This window comes from Cervus canadensis, chromosome 14 (genome assembly GCF_019320065.1).
Source record: "Cervus canadensis isolate Bull #8, Minnesota chromosome 14, ASM1932006v1, whole genome shotgun sequence".
NCBI classification, from domain to species: domain Eukaryota; kingdom Metazoa; phylum Chordata; class Mammalia; order Artiodactyla; family Cervidae; genus Cervus; species Cervus canadensis.
In genome coordinates, this window is record NC_057399.1 from 35,389,042 (window position 1) to 35,411,736 (window position 22,695).

The 22,695-nt window shown below is 38.4% G+C and overlaps 1 protein-coding gene and 1 long non-coding RNA gene across 14 annotated transcripts in view; one reads left to right on the forward strand and one right to left on the reverse strand.

Moving 5' to 3' along the window:
• The window catches only part of LOC122453172, a 175,273-nt gene that overhangs the window by 48,932 nt on the left and 103,646 nt on the right, over positions 1-22,695 (forward strand). The window contains exon 2 of the long non-coding RNA XR_006272967.1: positions 8,147-8,336. This is a non-coding gene — a long non-coding RNA (uncharacterized LOC122453172). The remainder of the gene's footprint in view (positions 1-8,146; positions 8,337-22,695) is intronic.
• Positions 1-22,695, reverse strand: part of PTPRD (protein tyrosine phosphatase receptor type D) — a 427,632-nt gene that overhangs the window by 7,435 nt on the left and 397,502 nt on the right. For all 13 annotated transcript variants that reach the window (XM_043487052.1, XM_043487049.1, XM_043487053.1 and 10 more), the window contains 5 exons: positions 7,082-7,367; positions 6,488-6,666; positions 5,764-5,890; positions 4,471-4,596; positions 1,121-1,275 (listed from right to left, as the gene is read on the reverse strand). In XM_043487052.1, coding sequence (XP_043342987.1) covers positions 1,121-1,275; positions 4,471-4,596; positions 5,764-5,890; positions 6,488-6,666; positions 7,082-7,367 — 873 coding nt within the window. The remainder of the gene's footprint in view (positions 1-1,120; positions 1,276-4,470; positions 4,597-5,763; positions 5,891-6,487; positions 6,667-7,081; positions 7,368-22,695) is intronic.

A 22,695-nucleotide genomic window follows, 5' to 3' on the forward strand; every position in this document is an offset into this window, starting at 1 on the left:
CCACTTTGTCTGAATACTGAGTCCATGCATCATTTCCTACATGCTGATTGGTTGTCTAAAGCACAGGATTCTGGGTAATCTCAACACATAACAAATACGTATAAATGAGGTCTGCTTCTCTTGTAATAGGCCATGTCTGGGAAACGTAGTGTGCTCGAAAGGGTCACAGAGATCAGTTAGAAAACTGAGGTTTAGGGAAGTTTCCCTTTTGTCACAGAGCTATTATTACATGATGACAGAAGTGGGACTAACGCTCAGGTATTTTGAAGCCCATGTGTAACAGTTCCCCTGTTTTGATACACTATCACCCTTATCACTAAGAACTGTAGTTTGGGATTTGGGGCAGGGGGAAAGCAAGTACATTTTTTAACAAAGTCTTTCAAGATTTTTGAATATAAATAATTACAAACTAAGGTTTTTTTAAAAAAATGAGTTAATTCCTTTTGCTAGAAGGTTTTTGCATAGTAACTTCCAAAAGCACTACATTTATTGCAAGTGTCCTTTCTGAACCATTTACTTGCTATTTCTATTAACTTCAATGATTTGAATTATAAAATGCTGTGGAAACTATTGAAAATAATTAACTTGAAGGTGCTTCATTTTCTGATATAGCAACAATTTTCAAGCACACTGCAATGTTAACTGAGGTGCCATTCTAATCACTTATTGACTGACAAGAAATTAGTATTGTCATTAAGGCTTAATAACTATTTATGGTTTTCTCAAGAAGATAAACACAGGACAAAGATACAGAAAGTTATCAGGGTAATGCTATGAAAGCAAAAAAGCTAAGGAATGATAAACTGAACAAATTATCACTCAGGGATATACCAATAATTTCTGATACGGTAAAACAGGCAAGGATAAACATAGTTTGGTTCTTTGCTACAAGAGGTAAAATTTGAGGATAGAAATCTTCCTTGATTATTTTCACTTTGTGGAAAGAAAGAGAAATGAGTCTTTGCTTTAGGCTTTACAATACATTTCTGAGAAAAATAAAATCTCAATTATGCAGACTCACAGAAAACTGGTACCAATAATGAATAGACAACAGTGCATATTTTCAAAGTTAGTGCATTAAGCACAAATGGAAACTCATCATTCCTGATCCTTAACTCACCTGCAATGGACTGAAATGGGTCCATCTTGGCCAAACTGCTCTTTTGTTTTATGGACTTGGCCAATGAAGTCAATAAATCCTTCTCCAGACTTTGGCACTCCCTGCTCTGGCCAGTCAGTGAACTGGAACTGCCTCACGGTTCGGGACTGCCCGTCCTTCAGAAAGAAAGCCACATACCCAACCACAGAGGAGGAGGCCAGGAGGATTCAGCCAGTGCACAGAACGTTACAGCAGGCATGATTTTTTCCAAAAAAAGGAAGAAAAAGTTAGAAACATGTTTAACTAGAAAATCAGTCACGTTCATATCTTACCTGCTATTAACACTGTCTACATTTCACATCTATTTAAATTGCTAATTGATTTACTCTCACAATGCCCAGTTAAAAACCAGAATTCTCAAAAAGAGCCACCTCATTCTCATATTAGGAAATGAGTCTGAGCCGCAGAGATTGTCTTCAAAACCAAAGGGGAACATATACATTCCATTTCAAAATTTTCAGAATCCAATAACCTCTTAATACTAACAGGAACATCCAGGCATGTCATCCAAACCAGAGATTTTGCTATTGTCATGACACCGTCACATCTGCTGTGCTTGCTTATTTGCAGCATTGTCAGATGACAAATAGTGACACTGAAAGGATCTGACACAAATTGGGTAGCGGCTGTTAACCTGGATGCCCCACGTCTCAGAGGTATACTATTTCTAGCCAAGGCAGTGTACACAGCGTGTACCAGGTGACTATGCCGTTGAGCAGGAAGTGAGGCGTCCCTCAAGGAGACAGGAGAGATTATTAATAAATAAATGCTGTGTTCTGAAAAAGGACTCTTTCTGGCTGACCACAGAAGCTGAGGTGTCCATGCGTGGCTTTAACACAGACAAACCAAAAGCCAGATGCAGAAGCAATCTTTCTTTCAAGTGATTAGGCACAACTACTCTGAAGTATAAATGGCTTCAAAAGAAAATACTAAGAGACTTTGGATTCATTCTGGAATTTTATAGTGTTTGGAAGGACAACAAAAGTAGAAGGGACTCTCTGTTTATAGAAGCAGGAATAACAACTATCACCATCAACTTTCTTCCCTGAATTACAGAGACAGAGATAATTCAAATTCCAACTTCAGATGGGTGGATCCCATTTGAGGAGGCCCTGTTCCTAGTTAAGGCCTCAATGTGGTACTTCTTTCCACTTCTTTAATAACTCTCTCCTCATTAAAGTCCTTTTATTCACGTTCCCAAGATTCTGAGTAAGTAGCATGTATCCTAAGTCGTTTTTAGTCATGTCTGACTTTTTGCAACCCCATGGACCATACGCTGTCAGGCTCCTCTGTCCATGAAATTTTCCAGGCAAGAATATAGGAGTGGGTTGCCATTTCCTCCTCCAGGGGATCTTCCTGACCAAGGGATTGAACCTATGTCTCTTATGTTTCCTGCATTGGCAGGTGGGTTCTTTACCACTAGCACCACCTGAGAAGCCCTCTGAGTAAGTAAACAGAGACCCAATCTTTCTCATTGAGTTGTACGGAGAAGAGGGCATGGCCCAACTCGAGCTGGACACACATCACCAAGTCTGGTGGTTTCCATAGGAACAGGGCATATTCCTGACTGGCATCATTCGGGAATTGAGATAAAACAGGTAGATCACATCAACTTTGTGAGAATACTGAGGAATATAAAAATAACTGCTTGGCCCCATAACTAAGTTATGAATTGTTACTACAGAAGCATGATTTACTTCCCTCGGTTTCTGAAAAGGCTTTGAAAAGCACAGGAAGGGAAGCCAGTGGCTAGGTAATACAGCTTTGTCTTCTCTGACTGTCCTGGTGATTTCATTTCTGACCACAGTTGCTTTTAACAGCAAGAAGAGGTCATGTGTACAAACCTTTATGATTTGGGAAGAGAGACCACCTGACTGCATTTAAAGGCTACCTGTTTAACAACACTGTATTCTCAAGTGCCAACTTGCTTTTTAAACTGGAAAGTTGAGATTAGACACACCTTAGGAGCACAAATAGCACATGCTACGGCAGCTAAAAAAATTATACAATCACAGGGATCCTTCAAAACAAAACATGTGAACAAGTTCCTCCTTCAATGTTTCTTTTACTTATCATGGTCAGATTTAATTTGGAGTAATAAACAAGTTGTCTCTGCCATTTGTGGTGCCTGGATGCTGCTATACTTCGTCGTCAGAAATGGTTGGTGTGTTTGCTTGGAACGCACTCAAAATTTTCACTCAGATATCTAGCTTCAAATTCTGAAAGGGTGTTCTTTTTTTTTTTTTAAACACAGGGTCATCAAGGCATGCCTGCTTGGGTGACTCAAAACGAGACCTAGGGGCTTAACTACTGTCTTGAGTAGAGTCGCCTTCAGAGTAGTTAAGACTTCAGACTTTCTAGGATTAACAGGTCTGTCACCTGAGCCAAGCAGCCTGCTAACCAATTTCTCCTTCACTTTAGGTCAACAGCCAGGGCCAGGCTTTGGGGATTAGTGGACAATCTCTAAACATGAGTCTTGGTTGAGAAAGCTGCTTTCCAGAAAAAACAATGGATCAAGTAAATAGTTCTACCCTACAGTTTTATTCAACCCACCCACTGTGACAGTTCCAAAAACAAAGCAGGGCTTTGCACTGACCCAATCTCTCCTAAGATGTGTTTGTAATCATGGTTTAAAAGTGGCCAAAGGCAAGGATTTTAAAGTTTATGCATAGAACATCTTACATCAGGGCTGAACTTTGGACTCAGCAATCTAGATCAGAAACACAGGATGAAAATTAGCCAAGAAGGGTCGTGGGTGCACAGCTCTCATGGACAGACACATTAGCACACGGAGGAATAAACCAAGCCAGGAATCAAATTAGAATGTGCAGAGCTTGTCAGATTCTTCTAAAGAATGTCATTTGCTCTGCAGTTTTAAAATCATACCAAATTAACCTCCAAGCCCACATGACCTAAAGGGCTTAGCAAAACAACAACATATTTACAGCCTCAAGTAATGAAGAAGTCAAAAAAGCTCCAAAGAGAATGAGCTAAGAAGGTGAATGTAAGCGCAGCCAACCAATCAGTAAATGCTTCCCGGCACACACACTCACCAAGCGCGTCCCCAAAGTTGGGCTGCCAGATGTTACCTTTGAATGTGAGCCAAGCCTGGGTTTGTGAGAAAACTTGCCAAACAGGCAAAGTTACTCTTATATTTGGGAAAAAAAAAACAAAAAACAAAAACAGTTCTCCAAGATGGGTGATTTCTTTTAGTTTGGGAGTATGGTCACTTGGCAAATGTTTTCTCCCAGAAATGTCTTTTAGACTATATTTCAGCTAATGTTTAAGAGCATAAGACTGTGCCAACTTACCCTGGCATCTGTGACCTTGAATTCTCTTAGGATATATTGTGGCATGTTGTACTCAGCCATGGGATCAACAACAAAGTACTGGTATCTTGCAGATCGTTCTGCTGGCCAGTACTGGTGACATTTCTCCTAAGAAAAATGAAGATTAATGACGACCTATGTAAAGTGTAAACAGAGTTTTGTTTATCATCCATCTATATATTTAATGTCTTTCTTTCACTAATACCATTTTAGAATTTAAGACCATTCCATTGCGTGTGACTCATCTTCTCTTTGAAAGCATAGGCTCCCTCAGGATAGGGAAATTGTGTGGGTCACTATTTGCTCATGGGACCAAGCAGAGTACTTGGCATACAGTAGATGCCTAATACACATAAGTTGAACTGGCTACTTCAATAGGGTGAGCATCTTCATACTTAATTTAGACACATAATTACATCAGTCCTCGGGCATAATGTCATGTCAATCATGTACTGACATTCACCACTGTGGTTTTGAATGAAGACAACCATCAAGTGTGAACACAGAAAGAAACCTCTGAATTGAACTTGTCTAATCTCCTTCGTCAGCTGAGGAACCTGGAGCCCAAGCACTTTCAGTGACTTCAGTAACCAAATCAGAAAAGTCAAGTTTCTTTCCCAGTTTGGTATTTTTTCATTCTCTTTCTGGGCTCTAGAATTTGGGTTTTAGGTGCATCTCTACCATTGAATTTATATAAAGACAAGGAAAAAAAAGCCTCTTAAGCAAATATGGCAGAGTACTTGTCGCTGCTGAATCTAAGTGGCTGTAATACTATTATGAATTAGGTGGCTCTAATACTATTTCATGGTATTTTTCAGAATAACTTTTTTTTTAAGTAGAGCAGAGATTACCAGATTTATTCATAGAAAAACTATGTAACTTTCTGATAGTTTAATAAGAGTGGAAGATAAACAAGCAAAAATTTGCCTCAGACATGACAAAGTCAAATTCCTTCATACAGAGTAATGATGGCACATAAGCTATAGCTTGTCCAGAGAAAAAGGAAGTAAGACTACATTGAGAATCAGAACAAGTCAGCAATGTTAGTCTCTATGATGGTGCTACACTGGAAATGAAGTACCTGCTTTCTCTTCAAAACACAAATACGAAAGAACCTGATGTGGCTTTGCAAGTTAAAAACCAACATACAGTAATGAATGACCCACAGCATGACTGGAGTACTCAACGTTTGAAAGAAACAACATTAGCACTGGGGTTTCTTCAATGAAATCCTCATTTCTTTGCGGAGTGAATGTCTTATGTGAAGATACTCACTCTACCCATCTCACGCAGCTTGGTGAGCATCACAACAATGGTGGAATTGTGTTCCCAGAGCATCCGCCAGAAGTCTTCAGTGGTCTCTGCCAAGGGCCCCTGGGTAGCGATGTAAGCTTTCTGCTGTCTGAATCACAGATAGCATGTTAAAGTAATCAGAAAATATGCAAAGGCTTCACATTTGATATGTAAATATCAAATGCAGGTAATAAAAATGAAAATATTATTAATGCTATTGCAGTAAATTCCCATTAAGATTATGTAATCAAATAGGAACATTTAAGACATTTTAGGGATTTTGCAAAAGAAATTGCTTTGTTAATATTATGATGTATGTCTTTATCATTGTTATTTAAACTTTAGAGCAATGCTAATAGCTCAATTTCATGTGTCATATAAATCGCTTAAGAAACAGTTGTGCAGCTTCATTTTGTAGAAATGACTCATACAATCTATGACATTTATATAATTTGGTTCAAAACAATGTCTATATTAACTCCTTCCATATCCAAATGGCTTCTGAAAGAAGAGTGTAGATTATAAATTCCATGATTGCTGCTTCTTACTCCTATCCAAAATAACAAAAACTGAATATCAAGGGACTGAATGCTGACCTATGCAGAAAGAAAACATTTTAAATTGAGATGAAATTCATTTTGGCTAAGAAACTAGGGCACATGTAAATACCAAGACTTTGGGCTGTCAGGCGAGCAAGAGTATATACCTGTATCCATCGATAAAACTGGCATTGATGTAATCAGATCCTTCTACTCCTCGGATGGGCTGCAGGCACACCCTTGTGGATTCATATGGCATAATATTAACAAGGCGATTTTTGAATTTATTACATGGAAGATTGGCACTGATGAATCTTGAGGTGTGAGCTTTAGAACTGGCTAGACGCTGTTGAACAAAAAAAGAAAAAAAAATCCAACAAAGATAATTTTAGCCTGTGGTGTAACTGCAGTGAACCCAAGATTTTCTCTTTAGATACAAAGATTCTGTTTACTTTTAATCCAGTGACTCTTCCAACTGCACTGCTTTTCACTTCTACCTAATGACTCCATATAGACTAAGGAAGTTTTAAATACTATGTTCTAAGAATATGCTCTCTCAGTTTAAATTAGGGTACAAAAGAGCTCAAGGTATTATGAGGAAGCAAAGAACAGAAAAGGGAAAGATGAAGAAAGTGTTTTATAGTCAGACACCTGAGGGAGAAGGTCAAGTGAATCTTGTAACTTCACCCATTTGAAAGGTTAAGAAAGACAATTCCAGAATGACTTGCTTCTGAATTACCACATCACATCCAATATCATACCTTAAATTCGAGCTCCATTCCTGTGACATTCTCTCCTGTTTCTATTTGTGTCAGCTTCTGAATGTAGGCATACAAGTTTCTAGCTGGCACTTCGGTATTTCCACAAGTCACTGCCTCCAACAGTGCATCATGGATAAAGATGTATTGGTCTTCTGTTTGAACCATGTAATTCCTCTGGGCTCTCATTAAAGTTACATGGCCATAAATATCTACAGTTTTTTCATGCTTTATTCTTTCTAACATGGCATCTATTACAATGAAACACCCAGTCCGGCCAACTCCCGCGCTACAAGGAAAACAAAAAGAAAAAAAAAGAGAGAGAGAGAGAAAAGTACAAGTGAATCTATTGGGAAACCAACACATCATAAAATTATTTTGATTATTTTTAATTAACTAGATTTTAAACCCAGTAATTCTACTCAAATAGCTACTGTGATGGTTTTGGAGTATTCCAAACCAAAGGGTAGGGAACAAATTAACAAATAAAATTTGACTGGTTTCAAAATATAAAAATATTAAATCTTTAATTACTATGCTCTTTGATCATGTAACACAAAGTAGTAGTATTTTGAAATCATTATGAAAAATTTACATTTACGCTTTTTACATTAAAGGTATTAAAAAAAAACTGGTCAAGATCAAACTAGACTTTATCTTTTACAAACCATTTCAGTCTATTTTAGTTCAATTTATAAAAAAGGAAAAAAACAAAACTAGTAAATCATTCAACTTGAAACATTTCATAATCTAAAACTCAGCAAGGAAGTTTTAAAACCAACCTAGTGAGAAGTATATAATTAAAATATTAACATGTTGTTGCATACTCAAAATAGCTAGTGTATTCTTGATGGAAAGACATTCTTAACAAAAAGCAATCACTAGAGGGTCTGGGTGTGTTTCTTGCTTTTACTCCTTTTTCTTCCAGAGTTGAATGTATTTTGGAATTTCAGGTTAAATTCAAGTATTCTTGTGTGGGAAAATAAAAGCTTCAATCTTTGTTACTGGAGAAGCTCTGAGGCATTTTTTTAAACTCTATTACTCTTGGACTTATGGGTTGTTTTCCAGTTGGTGGAAACCGATTCAAAGAAGAGGAGGTGAAAGATCAAACAATGCACAGAGACAAGTTCTGCTGCTCCAAGGAGACGATCTAATTCACTGAACCAAATTACAGAGTCAGATGGTTGGAACATTGGAGTTTCCTTGAGTGTGGGAAAGAATACTAACAAAATAACACATCTGTGTTCTGAAATCCAAGGTAAGCCTTTTCTTGTCTCTGTGTCAAGTATGGCTGAATCCAAAATGTTTTTCTTCCAATTGTGGAAGAACCATGGCTAGGAAACATGTAATCAATGGAAATATAAGTATATGTCAGCACCTTAGACACCAGGCAACAGACAACCTCCTTCATTCACTATGTGCCACTGTTTCCCGTCTTTTGTATTTCTTTGTGCTCATTTGTCTATCCATGCATTGATATATCCATCTCTTCATTCAGTGAGCAGTGAAGTACTCTGATAACTAACATATGAGATACAACATTAAAGGTGACTTGTATCCCACCTAGAGCTCATACGATCGATAGAGATGAACAGCATGTATACTATTTATGGTGAAACAGATCACCAGCCCAGGTGGGATGCATGAGACAAATGCTCGGGCCTGGTGCACTGGGAAGACCCAGAGGAATCGGGTGGAGAGGGAGGTGGGAGGGGTGATCGGGATGGGGAATACGTGTAAATCTATGGCTGATTCATATCAATGTATGACAAAAAAATAAATAAATAAAAATTTTAAAAAAAAATTAAAAAAATATATATATATCTGTGGGACACACACACACACACACAAAACTATATATAACTATTTACAACACAAGAAAAAAAAAAAGACATGCTGGTTTGTGGTTAATGTGTCATTTGAACCTGGTGTTGAAGGACAGCAAGGATGAGGAACTGCGGAGGCTAGAATAACAGAAGAAACAGAATGGCTTTTGCAGTCATACTACTGACTCTGGGAGCTGCACGTAAAATTTTCATAGACCTAGTGAAGCTCCAGTGTAGGGAATGTACCAAACTTCATATAATTGAGCTTAATGAGCAAAAGGGCATGTGATTGAATTGCCAAGTGGCTGCAAGTAATAAGTGAGCATTTTGTAACATATATTACGTTTATTTAACTGCTGAGAAGTGTAGATTGAACCCAGCCTCCTGGGTTTGTAGGAGTCCTGTGGTTTGTACACTAACAAACAGTTGGAAATAGGGTATAACCACTATTTAAAAAATTATATACTTTTTTATGTCCTGTTAGACATAGAAACTTTCAGTGTTACAGAGCCTCTGGATACTGACTCTAAGGCACTCCATCCAGAGTTTAAACCACAAAGTGACATGACATTGAGATGTAATACAAAAGCCTTCTGGGACAGAGTCTGAGACATGATAGCACATTTCTTAGCACAGAATAATCAGAAACCTGATGCACTGAGATCCATGAAGTTCCATTTTGTTTAGTTAAGTTTTACCAAAGAAACCAGTAGATGGTGTTTCCCATCACAGCCCACCATGTCCCTCCTCCACGCCCTAGGCAGGATTACAACCACTCTGTCCTGGATGACTTGGTGTCTTCAATACCACCCTGCAGTCTGAGTCACACTGGGTCATTAATGAGTCTGGTAGGGCCACTGCCCATAAATAATGAGCATATCTTGACAGCAGGAACAACATTTTCTGTTATCTTTCTCTGTTCTGCACCAAGCATGCAGTCAATGTACCGTAATGTCTGTGGAAAAGTGAATGAATTAGTGATTGGCATGAGAGGCCTTGTGTAATGAGCAGCCCACCCAGGTTTGGTAATAAGACCCCTCAGTCAGCGAAAGAAATCCTACATTTGACACAGGTTCAGAACTATGCAAAGAATACCTGAAGACTATTTCACAAAGTGTCTGATGGGGAAGAGGGAGACAGGAAAAGGCTTTGAGTGGTTTTCCACATCTTGGTCTCCTGATGAGCCATGGCATTGCAATGAAAAGAAACTAGGTAAGACTTAGCCTGGAAAAGGGAGGCAGCCCCTCTGGTTTGGTAGGTCCTAAGGTTAAGTAAATCTTTTCCTTTTCCTTGTGTTGTCTTCCTAAACTGTTTTCATCCTAATTGTGCATTGCTTCTAACTAGATATAATATCATCCAGTTCTTCCTAATGGAAGCTATACTGTAAGCCATATAACTGTAACGAGGTATCAAGTCAAATCTAGACAAGGACAGGAATATTTTCTCCAGGTATGCATCAGAGGCCATTCCTAATCTTTGAATGATGCATGGTTCTGTATTCTGGCAGAAAGATACTACAGAATCCTACAAAACTGGTAGGGATAACTCCTGATCCTAACAATTTCAACCTCTTCATGGTGGTAATGATGCATTTAAAAAAAAAAAAAAAAAAAGAAGAGAGAATAATAAAACATGTGTCTGTGTCTAACTCATGAATTGTGGGAAGAAAACAAAACAGGAACAGAGGCTCTGACTCGTGAAAAACCTATTTTTTCTCCTCTGAACAGAAAATATTATTGTTTCTTTTTTTCATTTATTTTTATTAGTTAGAGGCTAATTACTTTACAATATTGTAGTGGTTTTTGCCATACATTGACATGAATCAGTCATGGATTTACATGCGTTCCCCATCCTGAACCCCGCTCCCACCTACCTCCCCACCCCATCTCTCTGGGTCTTCCCAGTGCACCAGCCCCGAGCACTTGTCTCATGCATCTAACCTGTGCTGGAGATCTGTTTCACATTTGATAATATACATATTTCAATGCTATTCTCTCAGATCATCCCACCCTTGCCTTCTCCCACAGAGTCCAAAAGTCTGTTTTATCCATCTGTGTCTCTTTTTTCTGTCTTGCATATAGGGTTATTGTTACCATCTTTCTAAATTCCATACATATGCGTTAGTATACTGTATTGGTGTTTATCTTTCTGGCTTACTTCGCTCTGTATAATGGGCTCCAGTTTCATCAAAACCACAATGAGGCACCATTACACGCCAGTCAGGATGGCTGCTATCCAAAAGTCTACAAGCAATAAATGCTGGAGAGGGTGTGGAGAAAAGGGAACCCTCTTACACTGTTGGTGGGAATGCAAACTAGTACAGCCACTATGGAGAACAGTGTGGAGGTTCCTTAAAAAACTGGAAATAGAACTGCCATATGACCCAGCAATCCCACTCCTGGGCAAACACACCAAGGAGACTAGAACTGAAAGAGACACATGTACCCCAATGTTCATTGCAGCACTGTTTATAATAGCCAGGACATGGAAGCAACCTAGATGCCCATCAGCAGACGAATGGATAAGAAAGCTGTGGTACATATACACAATGGAATATTACTCGGCCATTAAAAAGAATACATTTGAATCAGTTCTAATGAGATGGATGAAACTGGAGCCCATTATACAGAGTGAAATGAGCCAGAAAATATTGTTAACAGCCCAATCTTGCTGTTCATATGGAAGAGAGGAAGAAAGTGCACCTTTGAATTTAACATGTTACCTCTTTTCAAAGATGAAGATTTCTTGGAGGTTTTAAATGTTGGAGGTGTCTCTTAGCTTTAAGCAAGACCATGAAGTTCAAAATACTTTGTCTAGATACCCGTGATTGAGTGTCTTTGAGAAAGTCACTTAACCTCTCTTGGGTTTTCTGTTGTTCGAATGTTAATTAACTTGTTAATAATCTAGTAAGTTTTAAGACTGGTTTAAACATACAGAGTGCTTTGCAAACATTAAAGGAAGATGCAGTTGCTTTGTAGGTAGAAATTCCATTTAAAGATTCTACCTCTGAAACTGACAACAAGAAACAGGCAATGTTAATACCAGGAAATTTTTTATAGAATCACCACAGGATCATTTGAGGTTAGGCTTTCAAAATCTTGCTTTAAACTACTTCCTCATGCTGTTCTTCCTTTTCTCCCCATATTTCCAATAATAATACCTTATGTTCGAGGAAGTTTGTGCTTTCACATTGATTCTCAAGGTAAATGAGATGGCAGTGAAGGGCTTTCTCACCACAGTGCTGGGTATCCTGGAGGCATTCAACATTATCTGTCAGTTTCCTCTCCCCTTCAGTGATTCACAACATTTAGGAACTTCTTCGAAGCCACAGAGCTAATGGTAAATGGCTAAATAAGGACTCAAATGCAGGTTCTGAGATGCTGAGTTTTATCACTACATTTCAATAGGGCATCACCATTTCTGCCATCTGGGTCAAAGACGGATACTTTCTTCTGACCTACCCCTCTGCCTAAAGGAGATCAGTCCTGGGTGTTCACTGGAAGGACTGATTCTGAAACTGAAACTCCAATACTTTGGCCACCTCATGTGAAGAGTTGACTCATTGGAAAAGAACCTGATGCTGGGAGGGGTTGGGGGCAGGAGGAGAAGGGGACGACAGAGGATGAGATGGCTGGATGGCATCACCGACTCGATGGGCATGAGTTTGAGTAAACTCTGGGAGTTGGTGATGGACAGGGAGGCCTGGCATGCTGTGATTCATGGGGTCGCAAAGAGTCGGATATGACTGAGCGAGTGAACTGAACTGAGATGAACCCCTCTGCAATGCTCCTTTAGTAGTGTTTAACTATCCTTATGAAGGTTTCTTAAAAAGTCTCTCTTCCTTGGTGTCTGTGACACTAATTGGGGGATTACAGGGAATATCAAATACTCCTCTTGGGGTTAATGGCAGGAAGGGGGAAGATTTTATGATGATATCAAATACAAAATAGCCTGAAACATGTAGCATATGAAATTAGTCAAAAAGATCTGACTCCTGTGTGTAATGGTTCCATTGACTCTATGACGGTAAAATTTCTCTCAAGTTGGAAACCAAAATCAAAGATCAATCCTAAATGTCATCTTCAGAAATCTATAGGCAGCTCTCAGACTGTGCCTCAGTACATAATGTTTTTTGTTTTTTCTATCTGATTCCTGTGCTGGTTATTCTCCTTCCTCTCTGGATTTTTCCATCTGCACTCTTTTCTCTAATTTACATATTTTTGCCAGGCCCCAAAATGTACATAATGTCCCCAAAGTTCTGTCCTCCTTTCTCTCATTCTCCTTCATGGTTCAGCAGTAGTCTTCAAATAAATGATTCCTAAAGTAATTGCTCTTTCTTTGAGCATAAGGGATACCGATATTTCAAACCACTCTCAGATTTCTCTAGAAATAAACATATCCCAGAATAATCAACATCTCTGCTCAGATCTGCTTTTCCCACTGTCGCTCTCCTCCTTGTCATTCAGATCTAAAACTGAAGGATCATCTTGCATTGTTCTTGCCTTTTGCCCTGCCCAATAACAAATTATAAATTTCTATACATTCAATTTCTACAGTTTTGTTCAACTATCCATCAGTGGTGTGCTGGAGCTGGCAAAACTCAATCGCTGAATTCTCAGGAATCCTGCTTAAGCAATTAAATTAAAAATGAAGGTAAACTCAAAATGCATTGTTTCTTAGTTATCTTATGTTCATGCTCTTCAGGTGAAAATATTATATAATGGTGTGCAATTGAGTATCTCTCCCCAGCTTTTGCATTCAGTGATGTTACATTTATAGCCTGGAGTATTTACACCAAGGGAATTGACAAATACTATTGCCCCAACCCACTCCCCACTACCCAGAGCTGGTGGCTACTTACTGTCAGCACAGAGTATCCTAATTCATCCATTCTTAGCACCACCCCGGGACAGAGAGGAAATGCTCATTACTTTGTTCTTCCATCCACATTTGCTATACTACTCTTTCATGCTGCAGGCTATCATCCCACAGATATCTCCTGGGCTAAGATATCATGGAATTGGCAAACAAAACAAATGTGATTCTTTCCTCATGAAGATGACAGTGCAGTGGGGGAATCTGATATTAATAATCATATGAATAAATACATAATTACCAGTCCCAACAACTGTTGTGAGGTAAATGTGTAGAATCCTGGCAGAGAACCTTTGGGGAAGTGTCATTTAAATTGATATCTGTTATGAACTGGATTGTGTCTCCTCAAAATTCATTTGTTGAAGTTCTAAGCCCCCACTGTGACTATTCAAAACTAGGGTCTTTAGGGAGGTAATTCAGGTTCAGTGGGGTCATAGTGGTGGGTCCCTAGTCCAGGAGGACTGGTGACCTTGTAAGAATGTAAGAGACTCCGGAGATCTTGCACTCTGCACATGCACACAGGAAAGCTTGTGCAGAGACATAGCTAGAAGGTGTCCTGTTAAATTAAGTCAGGAAGAGAGGTCTCACCAAAACCCAACCCTTAAAAAAAAAAAAACCCAACCCTAACGGCACCTTAGCCTTGCACTTCTGGCCTCCTGAACTGTGAAAAAATCAATTTCTATTATTTGACACACCCAGGCTATGTCACTTTATTATGGTGCCCTAGTAAACTAATACAAGACCTACAGGATAAGAAATGGTTTGCAGAGTGAAGAAGGGTGGGAAAGCTTCCGAGGAGAAAAAAAATATCCCAAGAAGAGGCCTTGGAATGGAAAATAGCTTAGAATATTGGAGTAATGGAAAGAAAGCCAGGGTGGCTGGAAGGCAGTGAGGGAAAAAAGACATATTTATTTTTATATTTATTTGTTTTCAATTTTAAGGACTGTTTAATATTTTTATTATAACTATTAACAACAATTATTTAAAATAATTGTTTTACTCATTCATAGACTACCTTTATGACATGGCTCATCTATTCTTGAGTTCTTTATTCTGATACAATTATTGGATTGCTAGCATACATCTTTGGTAGCATTATTTCTGATGTCTTCCTAAGAAGTTCTTTATTTGCCTTTACAAAGGGCCAACAACTTGGCTACGTGCATGATTACTGGGCTATAATATTATCTGCTCAAACTCTAAATCTATTGCTCCTCAGTCTGTCTTTGTATTTTGAAGAAGTAATAGGCCAGTCTTATCTTTGGTCTTTCAGTAGCAATTTTACCCCAAATACGTGTGGGTTTTTTCTTTAACTTAGAAGTTCAAAAATATCTGGATGTGATTTAGGCGCCAGTCTCATCATTAAATCCGCATGGCTCTCAGATAATACTTTTACTTTAAGAGTCACAGCTTTCCCTCAGCTCCAGGAAAGTTAGATGCATTTATAGCTTTCCCACCTCTCTGGGTTTTTGCTTACCAGACTCTTCCTCTTCCTTATTGTGTCCTCCTCCTAAGATATACCTGTTGGTATCTGCCTTCCTTCAAGACTCACCTCACATTCTGCATCCTTGATCTGGACTTTGTCCTTGGTTTATCTCTATTTGGATCCTTATGACAGTTTATACCTCTTTATTGGTAACTGCCATACCTTAGTTTTGTTTTCTGTTTATTATCTTTATGCAAGTTGCTAAGCTCCTTGAGGGGAAGAACAACAGCTTCCTTGTCTCTACTGCATTTGACAATTTCTCTTGTCAGTTTCTATGCCAGGGAAATCAGAGGCACTCACTTTGAGTTGCAAAATTTTTAAAAATATAAGTTAAAAAATATTAAGTCTATTCCTGGTTCGGTGACATGCACAGGAACATTCCCACAAAGGCCCCTGCTTGGGGAAATTCCCTGGATGCATGCATGCGTGCTAAGTCACTTCAGTCATGTCCAACTCTTTGCGACCCTATGGACTATAGCCCACCAGGCTCCTCTGTCCATGGGATTCTCCAGGCAAGAATACTGCAGTGGGATGCCATTGCCTTCTCCAGGGAATTTTTTGACGCAGGGATTGAACCTGCTTCTCTTATGTCTCCTGCATTGGCAGGCGAGTTCTTTACCACTAGCACCACCAATGCATGGGGATATTCCTCAGATACATGTTTACATAGATAAAGGGAGTTCTTGTAATTTGATGAGATCAAAACTACCTGTGCTTATGTTGTTCTCCAGTTGCTCAGAAATAACAGACTTGAGGCACCACATTTTTCTTAAGAAGCTGAACGCTGTACATTCAGAGCTTTTAAAAGAATGTCTACTTTTGTTTGAATTTCCAAGTTCCCGCAGCAACACATATTTTACTTCCTCCTCCAATTTACTCCAGTTTTCACCCATCAGTATCTGAGTGCAGTGCACCTTTCAAAATGAAGGATTGTAGTTCTAAAAGCAAATGCATTTTTCTTTGATCCTGAAAAACTTAGCTCCTCGTAGCAGCAATAATGACGGAACCCTATTTAGTGCTGTTTGTTTTTCATCATTTCAACAGCCTTCAACCTGAAACATGATAAGAACAGCAAAACTGATAAACCACCCTTATTTTTATCTGTTTTCTGTCAGAGTAGTTGCCAAGCACAAAGACAGATTTTCCTAAATATCTCTGGGAAGAGAAAGAGTGCATAACCCCATGCTTCAGGCTGAGGCCAGCACAATTTGGTACATTTATTATGTTACAGAAAATTCCAACAAAAAGGGAAGAGGACAGCACTTTTAAATCAAGTCTAGGATTAGGTTGGTCTCTGTTACCCTTGGAGTAAAACCAACTTTCTAAGTTACCTTCTAGTGAAGACAGTAAATCCACTAAAGTAAACCAAGTGATTGACAAACTTTTGCCTTGATTAAAAAAAAAAAAAAAAAAAAAGGTTTCAGTGAGTGATAGACATTCCAGTGTTTACAAGCTGAAAAACTATGCAATCCATTAAATAAGTATGCCTACTAGGAAATTGTTATTACTTCAATATTATCATCTATCCAGTTACAACATTTGTTTTCAATTTCTAAAAACATGATTGAGTTAGTCCCACGAGTTGAAATATGCTTAATGTCCCGTGATGCGATACGGTAGTAATGTGCAAAAGGAAAACATTAAGAGGCATGAGGGGGCTATTTTGTACTAAAATCATTCTGGGTATGTGCTTGAAAGTTGGCTTTTCTGATTAATCTGGTGGAGTTTTAATGCTGACCCTTTACTGATACTTCAATGATCTGGCAAAGAAAGAATAGAACTAAAAGATTTTACAGATCATTTAGTTGGGTGCAAAGACAGTGAAATATGCAGAAAGCATGGTGAGCATTTTGTACATACACCAGCTTGTGCTTTGATTGGATATTATAGTTCATCTACAACAAGAATGGCATTTACGAACTGCAAGACTATTAAAAAAGGAATCTAATAGAACGGGTTTTATGACTGAGGTTTATAAGATTAATCAGATGACTATCCTGATGAAACTGTGATGTGATCCTGATATGGCTGCAGTTTTGAAACTCTTTCTTTTCTGATAAAAATTAACTTTTAACTTAGTATACAGCAGTACTTGAGCATCTCTAGAGTATTTAGGACTTTATAGAAAAATAGACACATAACCATTTTATTTTTTACATCCTCTGGCATCTTTTGTACCTTGAATGACAGAGAAATTATACAGATTTCTTAGATATAAGTATTCATCTGACTAATCAGTTTTATATGCTATTATGAACTAAAATGTAAAAAAATATGTTTCAACAAATTGTCAGTGAAATGCAGTAGATGTATCTATGCTATTAAGAGTTGGGAGGGAATTTTCCAGTGTTCATAAAAGTTTAATGCACCTATCCCTTGACACAGCAGTTCCAGACCACGTTCATGAAGATGCATGTACACGTGCACAGAGAGGCGCTTACAAGGCGGCTCAGTGGTAAAGAATCCACCTGCAATGCATGAGATGCAGGTTCAATCCCTGGGCCGGGAAGATACCCTGGGTAAGGAAGTGATGACCCACTCCAGCATCTTGCCTGGGAAATCCTAGAGGAGCCTAGCAGGCTACAGTCCATGGGGTCACAAAGAGTCAGACATGACTTCGACTAAACCACAATGTACAGAGAATGTTAGAAAGGGATCTTTGCTGCAGCATTGTTCGAGATAGCAAAGTACTGTAGCTAGGAAATGGTTAAATAAACTATGACATATAAATACTGAGAATACTATGCAGCAGCTTAGAAAATGAAGTAAATCCATGCAATGACCAGAAAAAACAACAACAAAAAAAACGAAATATGTTACAGAGCAATATACACATCATGATAACATATTTTTTTTACAAGTCCACACAATACAATTAAGCATATTTTATATGCATACATACTGATGCATGGAAACTGATCTGCAAAGATACACAAATTATACCAATAGTAACCTCTTAATGAAGCATGGAATTGGTGATAAAGGTGGTAAGGAAGATTTTCACTTTAGTTGAAGTGTACGATTTATTTTTAAGCAAGGACAATATATTAATAATCAGTAATAATGGAATTAAAAAATATATAATGTAATAGATTGAAAAAGTTAACCATTATAAAAATATGAAAGATCAGTAAACAGTTGAGGACTCAAAGAAGTAGAGAGAGAAGGTGGAATCTCATTCACTCTAGCTTGGGATTACTGCCCAGACATGGATTCTCAGGAGACGACAGGGTGATACTGGACCTTTGCAGCCTGGACTTGATCCTGCCATCAGGTGCTGGCCTTTATAGAGTGGATTCCAGAAAGAAGACAGCATAGGTAAAAGAATGCTTAGAGACTAAGCAGAGAGCAACTGATCTGACAAGGATCCTAGTCCAGCATATTGAGAGGTCAGTACCCATCATATTTCCTCAGGGCATTTAATTTCTCTAGATGGGTGAAGGGGGATTTCTTAAAGTGAATTAAGCCTGTAAAAACCAAAATCCACATGGGCCTAATATGACTACTCCCCCACCCCCCAACATATTGACTGAAACAAAAAATACAGACTTTTCTGTATAATCTTGGCTCTGTCCCAACATTATCTGCCGAACACATACCTTATTAAAATGTGATGCTCAAGATAAAGTAGAAGGCTAATATACTTATATAAAGAACACCTGAATATGCCATGGCAGGTTTTATTTTACAAATGGATAGAGGAGGCTGTTGGGCAGAGATAAAACAGACTCAGCTGGCCCTTACTGGTAGCTGACTTGAATCTGAATGAGGTCAATTGGATGATGCTATGGAATTATGAGGAACTATATAATTTTCACTGAAATTTTCTTTGTAAATGACCATATCAGGTCAATCCATATTCTAAATTTTGCTTAAAATGACACAAAATTATCCACATCTTGAGTGGATGTAGTCATTAACCAGGCCTGCCAGATAAAACTATACAGGCTACATGCTACAATTCAGTAGCAATAGAAGAGCTACTGAAAAGTATTTGAAAATTATTGAAACTTTAGCAATTTTATTTCAATTGTTTTGCCAAGTGTGTCTGTGTTTTCCCACAAGGGCAAGATTTAGGGAATTTTGTTTTGGTGTTTTTCTATTTTAAAATGCAATTATCTTCATACAAACATAAATGATCCAGTGATTTTCAAGGCTCTAATCAGAGGTCACAGACTGATAGCTATGTTTTATTTAGTCTTTTGTTTGATTCAAACAAGCTTTTGCAAGGCAGTGAGAATCACAATCTCAATACAGTTTACCTGCTGCCAGGGTCTGCTTCACTTATTTCTATCAGTATCACTCCACCGAACCCCAGCAGGCCTTTGCATTGCTGTTCCCAGGGCCTGATCTTCTTAAACTCTGAATTAACGCATCAGTACTGCTCACTGCCTCCTCTAATTCCTCTACCTACTTAGATTTTTGAAAGAGGAAACTGAAGACCCAGGCTGGGTTAGGAATTTGACCAAGTAATGCAGCTGTTTGGAAGAAAAGCTATGACCAACCTAGACAGCATATTAAAAAGCAGAGACATTACTTTGCTGACAAAGGTTCCTATGGTTAAAGCTATGGTTTTTCCAGTAGTCATGTACGGATGTGAGAGTTGTTCAATTCTCTTAAAGCTGAGTGCTGAAGAATTGGTGCTTTTGAACTGTGGTGTTGGAGAAGACTCTTGAGGGTCCCTTCAACAGCAAGGAAATCAAACCAGCCAATCCTAAAGGAAATCAGTTCTGAATATTCATTGAAGGATTGATGCTGAAGCAGAAGCTTCAATACTTTGGCCACTAGATGCAAATAACTGACTCACTGGAAAAGATTTGATGCTGGGAAAGACTGAAGGCAGGAGGAGAGGGGGTGACAGACAATGAGATGGTTGGATGGCATCACCAACTCAATCAATGGACGTGAGCTTGAGCAAGCTCTGGGAGTTGGTGATGGACAGGGAAGCCTGTTGTGCCGCAGTCCATGGGGTCGCGGAGAGTTGGACATGAGTGAGCAACAGAACTGAAACTGAAATGTGGCTGTTACTAGCAGAGCAGACTTGGGTCTTTATCTTCTTCCCAAACTCATGCTTCCACCAATGGGATTTTATTGAAAACAAGGTTATAATTTTCCTTTGAGCTCCCTGGATAGACCTAAGGCCCATGATTCCATTAATTTAGGCCACAACAATTTTGGTCCTAAAAGGGCCTATGTTGTGCCTATAACTGTCCTTTATTAATGAAACATAAGCTCTCCCATGCTATTCAACTACCCAAAGAGAAAGGAATTAAGAGGCTTTCAAGCATTGTCAAGATAGATCTTCATGTACCTGACTATGTACTAACTAGTTATATTGATGGCATCTCTGTTTGAGATGGATGGATGAAATACTTTCAGTAAGTATAGTATTCACACATGAAAACCAATTAATTAATGAAAACCAGTATTAAGTGTATTTAGAATGCCATAATGGTTGTGTTTGAGGATGGGAGTAGAAAGGAGAGGTTTGCCTCTTGTTCAGGGTGACAGTAGAAAATGGAAAGCAGGCACAAGACAGTGACTCCAAAGAGAAGAACGGTAATATTCATGAATTCAATAAATTCAGAGAGATCCCTCTTCTGTGTATTAATATCTCCACCACCATGTGATGTATCACTAGGCATTTAGGCATTATATGTCTATCCAGGTAATCTTGGCAGTATTAAAACATATATTCCTGGGCTTTGCCCCCAGAGATTCTAATTCAGTAAGTGTGGAGTAGAACTCAAGATTGTCCATTTCCAACAAGCTCCAAAGTGATGCTGATGGGCTGGTTCATGGGCCATACCTTGTGTAACAATGTCTACAGGTACTCCCCTTCCAATATTTTTTATAAGTAAACGAGGGCCAAAAGATGTATCAAATATACTGCTACTAATTATCTGTGTATGAGTATATATATATGTGTGTTCATATACATACATTTAAAAAAAAATCTTGAACTCTCATTCTTATAGTTTTTTTTTTTTTAAACCTAACTGACTTAAAACTTCAATGCAAAGGGGGGAACACAAAGTCTGCTTTCAAAAATGTACATCTGCTTTCAAAAATGTACAGCTTACTTTTTTTTTAAAGGCAAAATACTTTACTATCTCCAGATACCTGCAAATGTATGAAATTATCTTGTAATAAAACTCAGATGCCAGAAGCCCACCTTGCAAGTTTTCTTAGGAAAAAAAGAACAAATCAGATAACATGTAACAAGACCCAAAAGTATTTCTTCCAAAGACAGACAGAAAAATATCCAAGCAATAGAACCCTGATTGGAAAGACACAATACAAAGAGAACTATATTTAAGCTTCTTTTTATGACTGGGGGCACAGCAAAATAGTTTGAAATAGAAAGTGTTCATGCTGATTACATGAAATCAAAATACACACTGTTCAAAGGCAGCCAACATTTAAAAAATATGCAGCTTAGTTTTTGCAGTGAATTTCAGTGTTCTTTCAGTCTGGGAATATTTCAAAAAACACTGCAGGTATAGCTGGGAAAACTCAGTGATACCCCTGTCCAGATATCAGCTATTTGGTTATAAAAATATTTTCACATTTCCTGCAGATGTCTAGATTCCTTTCTTTGCTAGTAATTTTAATTCAGAACTCATTATTGACAGCTGTTTGTTCTGATAGAACCTAATTGCTCTTTTACTAGACTCAGCTGTGAGCAGACTGATTTCTTTTTCCCTTATAGTGTATATTACATATAAACACAGGCAGGAAAAAAAATAACCAATTAACTAAATACGTGCACGTAAAATGAATCATTGAGAGCACTGATCAAGTAATATCTCTAACTGCAACATAGGTCAAAGGAAATTACAGCATTTACAGTTTAGAGTATTAAATATAATTATATAGAAATATTCACCAGCATTCAAATATAGGGATGATGAGTGGCAGCATCTGAAAATTTATCCTTTTATTAAAGAAACTTATAAATTACTACATTTGAGTAACTGACAGGGCATTTTTGTACTGAAGGATTAGCTCAGGGATATCTATCTACCAGATTCTCTACAAAGAACTAAGAAGCCTGCCATAATCAGCACCCATCCTGAGGAATCAAACGTGCTGTGAGATCACTTTTGTTGTCGTTCAGTCAGTAAGTCACATCCAACTCTTGGTGACCCCATGGACTGCAGTATAGCCCACCAGGCTCCTCTGTCCATGGGGTTTTCCAGGCAAGAACACTGCAGCGGGTTGCCATTCCCTACTCCAGGGGACCTTCCCAACCCGCATCTGTGCATCTCCTGCATTGGCAGGTAGATTCTTTACCACTGAGCCACCAGGGAAGCCGCTGTAGAGATAATCCTATTTCTGCAGGGGAGAATTTCTGGGAACCAACTCTTTTCCTTCCTCTCCAATCACTGCTATGGACAAGCTGCTTTCCTTTAAGTTTACCAGAAGAG